At 44.9% G+C, this 11,222-nt stretch overlaps 1 protein-coding gene across 1 annotated transcript; it reads right to left on the reverse strand.

Moving 5' to 3' along the window:
- Positions 1 to 3,802: 3,802 nt before the first annotated feature.
- On the reverse strand, positions 3,803 to 5,330 carry LOC112903099 (probable WRKY transcription factor 63). The gene is made up of 3 exons (XM_025972314.1): positions 4,818 to 5,330; positions 4,571 to 4,675; positions 3,803 to 4,356 (listed from the first exon to the last, which is right to left on the reverse strand). Exons 1-3 carry the CDS (start codon positions 5,180 to 5,182, stop codon positions 3,978 to 3,980), a joined length of 849 nt encoding a protein of 282 aa, XP_025828099.1. The 5' UTR covers positions 5,183 to 5,330; the 3' UTR covers positions 3,803 to 3,977.
- Positions 5,331 to 11,222: the final 5,892 nt, after the last annotated feature.

Raw genomic sequence — 11,222 nt, forward strand, 5'->3', positions numbered from 1 at the left:
GGTCATGACCCTCGATGTTGAGCCGGCGAACACGCGCCCACTCGATGGAGACACGGGCGTCCTCTCCCGCACGTCTGCGGTTGAGCTCTGCCCGGAGGTCCTTGGTCCGTGCACTCCTCACTGATGGTGAGTGCACAGAACCGGATGTGCCGCCCTGACGACAGCGCTGCCTGGAGACAGACCCTCCTGCTGAGCATGGGGAAGCCTGCGCCAGGTTGAGGAGGCGGTCGACGTCGTCACGCCATTGCCTCTGGGCGTCGGGCGAGGCTGCCTCACCAGGAGGGTTGCGAAGCAACTCCCTGGCTGCCATGACGGCCCAATCGGTGCCTGGCCCATTCGGTGCAGGCACCGATTGGGCCACAGAAGCCCGCTCCGCAGGACGCTGCGGAGCAGCACATGCGGCCCCCCTAGGCGGGGCACGGCGTGAGGCGTGTGGCGCCGAGGACGCCACTTCCTCACCCAACGGGAGGTCGTGATGACCGTTTTCCTGCGCCATTGCGGTCTTGAGCTTCGACCAAGCGCAAACCAAACCTAATCCCCTACCTGGCGCGCCAAATGTCGGAGGTAATCTCCAGCCGGGTGACGGAATGCACCCGCCTAATCCTAGTTAAGGATGGGTTTGGAGGAGACTTAGGAGCGCTTGATCGGTGAGCGGATGAACGCAGGAAAGACACAAGGATTTTAGAGTGGTTCGGGCCGCCGGAGCGTAATACCCTACGTCCACTTTGGTGTTGTATTGATTGTAGATGTCTGGCGGAAGCTTGGGCCGGTGTCTAAGGTTGGACCCTGTGAGCCTGTAAGCTTGAGGCTATCTTTTTACGAGTGCATGCTCCCTTTTATAGTCCAAGGGAGGCGCTTACACTGTTCGGGGCCCCGACAGGTGGGCCCGGCCAACAAGAGCCTGTTCTATGAGAGATATGGAGATCTTCATCTCCAGCTCCTCTCTGTAGTCCTCTCGATCGAGAAGTTGATGTGCGTATCTACAGCCAGGATATGGCCGTGTGTAGCCTTGTCTGCACAGTGACCGCTATCAGTGTTACCCAACAGTGTAGCCGTGCTGCCACTGTTGGGTCAGAACCTTCTGTCAAGCGAAGGAGCAGTGCTAACCCACCGCGCCGTTGCCTCCGTGCGCACTTTTGCAGTGCACGCCTCGGCACGCCTGTTGCAGGTCATCATCACCCACGCGCGCAACGCCGTGACGGGACTACACGCCGTCTACCTGTGCGTGGAGCACAGTGACGCGCCGCCTTCAGATCAGGCGGGCTTACCGTGGTGTCAGCCTACCTGCCCCGTATGTCAGTGGCTGGCCATACTTTTGACTTGGGCGCACCCAGCCCACCTACCCGCATTTAATGCGGTAGTTGGGCTGGAGTCCCGCGAAGGGCCTTCTGCCACGGGCACGTGGCAGGGCCAGCCCCACTCCTACCACGGAGGCGGCACGTGGCGGCACCGGACCCCTTCCCGGGGGGAGGGTGGTCTGGGCCCCCGAGGCCGGTCGGAGCGGTCAGGCCCGTGGAGGTCTGGCCCCCACACGTGGCGGCCTCGGACCTCCCTGAGGAGTTCGGTTCCGTGGGGGCCACCCGAGAGCACCCCTGCCCTCATGGGCACGTGGAGGCCCCGGACCTATAAGAGCACGGGGGCGGTCCGGAGACCATGATCCCAGCTGCCAGGCCGGGCCGTATGCCACGTCACTCAGAGGACGGGAAGGAGGCTACGGATAGCGAGACGCTAAGGGTCTGGACACCCTAGCAGGAGGTACCCCCTGTCCGTATGTACCGACAGGGAGAGGCGGCGGTCGGTGCAGAGAGGGGCGCTGGCTGGCGTCGAGCTAGGGGAAGAAGGGCGCAGAGGGGGCGGCGGCTGGTGCAGAGGGGCCGGCGGCAGGGAGAGGCGCTGGCGGCGCAAGAGGTGGAGGAGAGCGAGGGGTCGGGAGGACCGAGGGAGAGGTCAGGCGCACGGGGTGGGGAGCTGAGGGAGGGTATGCGGAGGAAAATGCGTTCGCTTTCCTGGGAATCGAGGGAAAGGATCTCGACCAGAAAAAGTGCTCCCCAGTTGTATTTCAGATTTCCGGAGAAGCGACGGTGGAAAAAATTCGAGCTTACAGTCGAGGCGTTTGGCGGGATTCTTGCTTTATTCTGCCGAGAATCCGATTTTAATCGGAACCAAACAGGGCCTTATTCATGATGCAGAGCGCGGCGACGTCCCACGGCGCGAGCGCGAGGGGCTGCTGCCCCTGGGCGGCCTCCGCGTCCGCGCGCAGCAGGAGCACGGCGCGTGCAGGCCGCAGAGCGCGGCGACGTAACAGGAGCACGACGAGGTAGAAGAAGGCACCGACGGTGAGGCGAGACCAAGAGGAAGAGGATAAGCTGAGGGGTAAAGTCGTCCATTCACCAGAGCTGTATAATGAAAATGAAAATGAAAGTAAGAGAAATAGAATGAAAGAGATGAAATCTCTAAATCGAAAGAATTCACATATGCAGGGTTATATTTCGAAAGACGAGGGCGTGCGAATTCGATATCAAATATCGAGATTTGTCATTTCTCCCTGTATCTTCCCCGGATCTCCTCCCCGCACGTGTTGTGCATGTGTGCCATTACAAATGAACGAATTACTCCGTACTCTCAGTGACGTGTTAGTACTTAATTAGGACATATATATAGGCATACTAGTATACCTTACTAGTTTACTACTGCCGGCTTGCTGGTTATTAATTCTTACTGCTATAGTAACTACTATATATGTACATATTATTAGCTAGGCAAGTGGAAAGTCATCGTATTGCTTGGATCCCGTCAGGTGTTTGGTGAAGTGACGAGGACATGTTAATTATTAGTTCTTACTGCTGGTTATCGTTTGCTATAGCATTATATATGGAGTCTGATGCAAGTAACTAGTATATATGTACATATTCTACTCCCCAGAGAGGGACCAACTTGGGCACTAAACTAAACTACCACACTTGTCCCACTTGACACATACATATAGATCTTTAGCAGCTAATTTCTGGTTGCAACATCAATATAATTCTATCTACAACTAATCTAGTATATGCACGTGCATTGGGAGCATAAACGACAAACTTGTGGCGGCTGGGGGTCAACACACCCTCTTTATAATTATATTACTCAATGATTAGCAGCTTGTATGCCAACTTGTATGAAGACTGTTACCTAGGCAGATGTATTAGGTACCCAGTGGCTAGTTTCTTGATATGTGCAAATGAAAAATATTAAGGGCAAGCACGACAATCTTGTGGCGGCTGCCGGTTAGAACCCCCACTATTCTTTTCTTAATCACCCATATAGTAGGAAATCCAAAACAGGATGATGAATAAGAAAGTGAGGACCCCCAATGCACTCTAATTGCCAGCTGATTTTTCAGTTTACATTGCGGCTGAGAATGCAAGGCATCTTGATTTTTCAACCTGCAACTAATAATGAACTGATACTCTGAACACCCTCAAAACTATCAGCAGTAGTGTAAAGCATGGCTGTGGTGCTTGATGGGGCTTTTTGTTAAGCCATCAGCTATAATTAGTGAAGTGGGCAAATTGGAGAAATGAGAAGTAATGAAAATAGAAGGAATCCACAAATCAACTACAGTATATATCTTTGCTGTTGATGTGTATGGAGCATTGTTGAGAAAAAGAATCACCCATAGTCGGGTCGTCATGAAAAGATTACTTCAGTTTTTTCTGGTGCTGAGTAGGATCGGCAAGTGCCATGTCATGCATATCAAATTCTTGTCGAATGTTGTAAAATAGATCTTTTTCTTCTGTTCATGGCTACTTGATGCAAAAACTCACAAAACTGATGCATTATACATTCTGGCTAAATAAATAATATTTTCACTCCCAACTAAGAACAAGCATCTGATGAGATATATATATACTTTACTAGTATCTCTCTTCAGATCATATCATGTCTTATCAAACTAGCTTTTCGTTGATACCTTAATTATCAGGCTCCAAATGAAATCATAGGAGTGCATCCAACTCCCAACTGTCCAAATCCAAGGGTGAAAATGGGTTCATGTCTAATGGCTCGTACATGCTCTTTGTGACCAAGTCTGCAGATTTTTCGATCAGCTTATTGTCACCTAGGGATGTCTGATGGTCACAGGGATCTGTACAGGTGGTCGATATGCTGGATCGGCTGTCACTGCTGCTCAGGGTGCTTGCTTCCGACTCATCGGTGCCTGAGTCGACGCCATTGTTGTCCTTGCAAGTATGTTGGCCGTGGTAGACGACTGTGTACATTACGGGATTATCAGTACCTGTGCTTTCGTCTTGCTGTTGCACAGTCTTTGTTGCTTTGCAGTCTTGTTCCTTGCTGTAGGCGCATCTGTAGTAGCTCCTGGAGAACCAGATTAATTATAGTCCAAGTTAGTACACTTGTGCATATTTTCCTTTTACTTATCATTTACACAAACTGATACTCAGAAGCCAGAATGGAATTGAGTATTTACAAATGCATATGTAGTTGTGTACCATAGGTGTTGAAAGGAAAATAATAAAGAAACTAAATTAAATTCAGGAGAAACAAATATCTTTTAGAAGAGAAAAGGTACCTTGGATGTTTAGCTTTGTTGATGTGCTTTTGCCCATACTTTCTCCATTGGCGGCCATCATAGTGCGGAACAGGTGTTTCCAGTGACACCGAATCATCAGACCTCCTGCTTAACATTTGTTTGCGTTGGGAAGAATAATTGAAATAGATTAATCACATGCAAGATCGACAAGTATATTCCAAAAGGAATCTAAACTTTCACTAGCTCAAACTTCAAACTGAATTTATCAGGTCCCATAGATACATACCTTCTCTTGTGCTGCTGATGGGGGTTAGCATTAGCACCCTCCTCCTTGATGCCGTGATCAGAAGAAATCCTCCTCACTCTCTTCTTGTCATCCACCAGTGCGTCATCGGGTCGAGCATCAGATTGATGCTGCAGCTGCAGATCAGTTATGGCCTTGCTAGAGCAATCCAGAATGTCCTGGAACATCTGGGCAACAAGCCCGCAGCGTTGGTCTGCCTGCAGCACAGGAAGGACGATGGCCCTCAGCTGCGTCACCAGAGACTGCCCCCTGGCAATCTCCTTCATCGCCGACCGGTGTTCGGAGACAAAAGAAGGGTGATCAGACGGTGAAGGTTGAGGAAGGTATCTACTATTGTGCTGCTTCATCTCTGCTAATTTCTAGCTATCTTTCCTCTTGTATCTGAAGAGGACTTGAGGCTCTGAGCACAGGAAGGAGGGAACGAAGCTTTAACTGCAGGCTCTTTCACTTGCAGTTGTGGGAGGAGGAAGCAAGGAAGGAAGCTAATTGTCAGCTGGCTATGGCGATAAGGTTACTCCTATCTCTTGCAGTTATATACAGAGATGGGAGTGGTATGGCACCTCGTTATGCAACATAGTTAATGATCAACTTGGGCAGCAATATACTCAGCTGCATGCGTAGGCAGGAGCAGAGCACATGGAAATAGAGAGGAAGGACTCTTGACTTGGCAGCTACCGCGCGTTAGCAATACCGTGACAGGTACGTACGTTATTTAGTCAAGGAAATGAACCTGGCACACGGATTATATTGGATTGGCTAATTTCATCGTAATCAATTGTCGCTTGTGTTCACCAGGTACACCCTGCTCCCAAAACAAACAAGTCTGGTCAGTAAGCCGTTGTCTTCAGAAGTTTTCACCTTTTACTGTTCTGTCCTGCAGTCCCATTCCAACAATCCCGGCTGCCACACGTCAGTACACTTGAAATCTAACCCCCAGTTCGTTGGCACGCATAGAGTTACCTTTAATATCTTGTCTGAATAAGAAGGGATTAGAATCGGTTCATTTTAACTTGAGACCTGAATGGGCTTGGCCTGAGAGCCTGATCCCCACATATTCGCAAAAAGGACTTGTGTGTCTATTTTTTGGAGGCTCTAGTTTAAATATATGCAAAGTGAATTACGATAATACCTGCATCCAAATTAGCACTCTCCGCTGCGCATACATAGCAGATATTCATGATTTATATCTCATCAGGATATTCATGGTATATAGCTTACTTGGAGCCAATAGGATTTGGCCAAGGATTCCATCATGCTGACAGAAGCAAGCTCATGTCAGCACAAGTTCGCCACCCTCCTAAGCATTTCGTGTAAGCTCAAAAGTCCATCTAAAATCTTCCTGATGCTAGCTGTTTGTAAAAATGTCGCGTTGGCCGACGTTGTTGGCGACATATTAACAATTCGGTAATTAATTCTTAATTGGTGTGAATTCAATGAGCTTCAGATTAACTGAGCAACACAAATGCGTGAACTTGGATTGAATTTTTGGGTCGTAGTGCTACCAGGAGTCTAGTATATTTGTCCATGTGTGCCGACCACGTCAGGGGCTAGCTTTTGACATGATTTTCCACGAAGCAGATCAAAGACCAACATCAGTGGTAAATCTTTTGATATAGGCCCTGTTTGGTTTCGCTTATCTGAGAATCGCTTATCTGAGAATCAAGATTTTCTGATAATCCACTGTCTCAAGAATCCGCTGTCTGAAGAATCCGGAGTATTTGGCAATCCTGATTATTTCTACTGGATTGTCTGTTCTGACTGTAAAATGACCTATTTGCCCCTGAGTCCTGTAATAGCTCATTTTGATCGGATTTCTCTACCATTTTCAAATCTAAATATATTATTAGTACCAGAACTTTGTTATAGTATAATTATAGTCATAAAACACACAAAAATGATAAAATAAACTAATAAATAATAGTCATGATGATTATAGATTAATAAATAATACAATTTTACAATGATATTCAAGACATCATAGAGGCAGCAATAGCGTCACGAAAGGCACCCATATCAATGTCATCTCCTGGAGCACTAGCATCGATCATGGTAGGTTGGCTGCCACCGGTAGCATTATCTTGCACATCGGAGTTAAAATCTGGATCTTCATTGGTATTTTCTCTAACAAAATTGTGAAGAGCCATACATGCGACTATAATTTTTGCTTGTTTGGTAATAGGATAGCTAGGCAAGTGCAACAAGATACGCCACTTCATCTTCAACACTCCAAATGAACGTTCAATCACATTTCTAAGTGATGAATGTGCTTGATTGAACATTTCTTTTTTTCCCACTGGTTGGTGATGTTGCCATTCCGAAACATGATACCTTTATCCCCTATAAGGTGCAAGATACCCTTTTCTATTAGGATATCCGGAGTCTACAAGATAATACTTTCCATAGGGAGGCTTTGGGAATTGGTTCTGGTACGTGAGTAGAGTATCCAAAAATACGCGAGTGTCATGTACGGACCCAGGCCAGCCAGTGACAACAAATGTAAATCTCATATCAAAGTCACAAACAGCCATGACATTTTGTGAAGTATACCCATGCCTACCAATATATTTTGGTTGTTCAGATGCCGGAACAGTGACTTCTATATGCGTGCCATCGATGGCACCAATACAATCTTTGAAATGAGGCCAAAACCTTGCTTCTTGCAACTTAGGGTGAATTGTTCCGAACTGTGGATCCTGTGGCCTAATATTGTGAAAAGCCAGTCCCATAATAGCATCTAGAACTTCATCAACCTTTCTACTAATTGTTTCCAATGAGTGTTTGAACCTATTCCTAGCTTGCCTAAATGATTGAGGACCACCACACATCCACAAAAACATGGCTACTGCTTCCTTCGTACACATTTTTCGACTTGATTTCAACCCATAATTCTGTACCAATGTGTCATGGAGATGTAGAAAAACTGACCTTGACATTCTGAACATATCATAGCAGTCAACTGCATTCGCTAGAGTTAGCTCAACCCATTGGATCCCAGTCATAACTGGAATATTATCAGGAATTGGTGCGCTTCTACCGGTTGATCCAGATCCCATGCACTCCAAAGCCAAATACGCCACCAGAAAATCATCATCTGAGTCACTCATCTATTAAAAAAAATAGATACATGAATCATATAGTACACATACAATATGTCTGAAGCAAACAACAAATAGAAATTAATTGTCTCAAACAACAAGTTATTATGTCTGAAGCTATTATGTCTCAAACAACAATCTCTCAAACATGCAACACAGGCAAGCTATTATATCTCAAGCACACAACAAGTAGGAATAAAATGTCTCAAGCAAACAACAAATAGAAATTAATTGTCTCAAACAAACACACTAGTGCTTCTTACTATCCTCCCATGCCCTCCTTAGCCAATTTAACCTCCCATTTGATGTCTTTAAAGTAATGAACACATCACGGTACTCTTTCTTTATAAGAAGTTGTGTGGCGTAGTAATGTTCATCACTGCCTTCTTCAGCCCCATCCTTAATCACTTGATCCAACATGTTACCAATTTCCTCCCTTACACTGTCAACCACATTTGAGGTGGCTGAATTATTGCTACTTTCAGCTTTCTTCTCATATGCTTCCACTAAACGTTTCATACACTGATCTCTAAAGATCTTCTTCTTCTTTTCCTTGGGGGATAATGGAGCTGTTCTCTTGCCTAAAGTTGGAGTGCCATTTGGGGGAGTAGGGACCTGCCCTTCCCTCCCTAACTCACAGCTATTCTGACCATCATCATCTTCTTGGCCACCACCTTCTCCATTTGAAGGAACAAACGATGTCTCGTTTGTAACACTAACAGCTTCAAACATAATCCGCATTTGGTCCTCATGCTCAAGTGGTGCATCCTTAAAGGATATACAACCGACCATAGCCTGAAAAGGAAAGGTAATAACGTTGTAAATTGAAACATGTAACTTTTGTATATCAAAAACTGAAAAATTTGCAATGTATACTTACATCATTTTGTTCTTTCCACCAGTTGTCTGAAGCCACGATACACCCTGTCATAGAATCCCTACCCAAGCCGGTAGCTCTGTTGTTCAATGTCTTCCATTGGATATACCTTTTTTTAAGTGCATCCCACCTATTCTTCATTTGCCCCTCATTGTAAGGTCTCCTGGTACGTTCAAAAAACTTACGTACAAGATTCGCATACCCAGTACTGTTCAAACAATTTTGGGGCCTATTGTGGGCGAGAACTTCTTCCACACAAATATCATTAAAAGTTTTGGTAGCAAATGAATCCCATTTCGCCGCAACCTTCACTCCTTTTTCCATCTACTCAAAATACAGGACTAACATTATCACACATAAGTAGTAAGACTGCAGTTTACATAACAATTACAGTGTTAAAGCATTTCTAGAATGGTCAAACTGCATATTCTATATTACAAAGAAGTTTCTGAAAATTCTGTCTGGGTCAGCATAAGAGATAGATAATTAGATATAATTGTGATTTTAATGTATGTGAAACGCAAAAAACAGCTGCAATGCGCATTTTTCAGCGAGCATCAACCCTAAAAAAACAAGAAGGATAAGAAAACTATACTAGATAACCAATCAATCTGATAACTTTAGTAGATAGCTAACTAATACGCACACTATAACTTGATAGCTAATCACTACCAGTGTGTATCTATATTTTTCTGCTTCAATCCTGATGCACAGTGTAAATAAATTTTTACCCACATTAGCACAAGACAGAAAATGCCTAGCAAACCATTGCCAACACACACCAGTGTTTTTCTTGCCCTGTTTCGATCAAAACTGATTCACTAGCTCAGCAGTCCATTTATCGATTCATCATCATCAGAGAAAAGGTAGCCGAGCGCACCTGTTTTGACTGTGCTGCTACTTCTGGGTTGGGGAAATGGTCGGCACGATGGCAGTGTAGGATCCACCTATCGCTGCAGGGAGACGAGTCCCAAAGAATAACCGGTATAAGGTGTTGAGGCTGGGAGACAAACAACAGTGTTAATAATAACCTGAGCCACATGTACTAATTCATTTCAACAAGAGTGCCAAAAAAATTATTATTGGATAGGTGCCATCACACAACTTTATTTTCTTCATGACTAGCTGGTGATACGTAATAACAATCACTAACTGGCAGCTATTCTCACTTACCAATTTGCCTTAGCAGCAACAACAAGAGCTGTTAGGAGCTGGATGTTCATAATTTTGTGTCCCACCAACTTAACAACATTTGCCGTGTAGATTACCCTCCACAGTGACCAAACCTCCTCCTAACAAGTGAACATGGGAAACACCAGCCTGCTAGTTGCTAGCTAAGGCGATATCGATCACCTTGTAGTCACAGTTAGTATGCAAGACAAGGAAGACGCCTGCAGGATCACATGCCGCACGTTCCACACTAGCTAGTTAATTAGGTGATCCATTCGAAGCATCAACTAACCCCAAAAACAAAGTACGCAGATGCATGCAATCAACAAAGGGAACATAAACTAGGAATCCATATTAAAAATCAGAGAATGGACACACCAGTAAATGCAACCTGTGTTGGCTTGATGACTACCATGAATTCATTTAACATGCTACTCCTCTACACAAACATTTGTTAAGCATGCATTGTTAATGATTCAGTTCTAAAATTTCTGAATACAAATAACAAAATTGTGAAGTTAGCGTTTTCTCCAACATTTCTTGGAATATGTGATCTCATACGAGGATTGATGTTTTGCATTTCTTAGTCTGTACCTTCATGTGAATCCTTTTAAGTATTCGGTTTAAGACCAATTGTGAAGTTAGCGTTTTCTCCAAGATGACAAATGTTTTTTGTCTGGTAGCAATTGAAGCTACGAGTACTTATATGTTGCCTCAGCTGTTAGCTGACCTCTTCACCATAGTGGTGGTAGATAGCGCTGCAGTGAATTGGGTTATCGGGCCTTATGTACACCGATGCAAATTTAGACTATATTTATCCGTAATGCACTTGCTGATCTTGTATGTAAAATTTATCTTAGATTTCTCTATTTTTAGGAAAGGCGTGTTTGTTAATATATTTACAATAAACTATTGTTGAGCTCATGTATCCATGCTTGCCTTCTTGCTCATCACAACAAAAGTATCTACGAGAATTTGTAGAATCATGCATTTACCTATCTAAAACCGCACCACCATTCTCAATTGGAAGCCCAACACTACAAAGTTCCTATCTAAATTCTGGACTAAAAACTTCCTACAAATCATGGCCCAGAGATACTTTGGGGGTTCACATTCACAACAGCTTTCCTGTCAAATACATGTACTCTTCTATTGCCTTCAGAGGAAAACATATTTATGAAGGATGAATAAACAGATCTGCCTACATATGTTGCAAGGCCAAAAAAAGAACTCAAAAAAATTTGA

Source organism: Panicum hallii, chromosome 8 (assembly GCF_002211085.1).
Source record: "Panicum hallii strain FIL2 chromosome 8, PHallii_v3.1, whole genome shotgun sequence".
NCBI lineage: Eukaryota > Viridiplantae > Streptophyta > Magnoliopsida > Poales > Poaceae > Panicum > Panicum hallii.

Bases quoted from the DNA above. Each gene is read 5' to 3' on its own strand.
- LOC112903099 (XM_025972314.1), bottom strand. From the start codon at position 5,182: ATGAAGCAGCACAATAGTAGATACCTTCCTCAACCTTCACCGTCTGAT. The intron at 4,676-4,817 runs GTATGTATCTAT...AATGTTAAGCAG, and splicing joins CATCAGCAGCACAAGAGAAG to GAGGTCTGATGATTCGGTGT. The intron at 4,357-4,570 runs GTACCTTTTCTC...CTGGTTCTCCAG, and splicing joins AACAAAGCTAAACATCCAAG to GAGCTACTACAGATGCGCCT.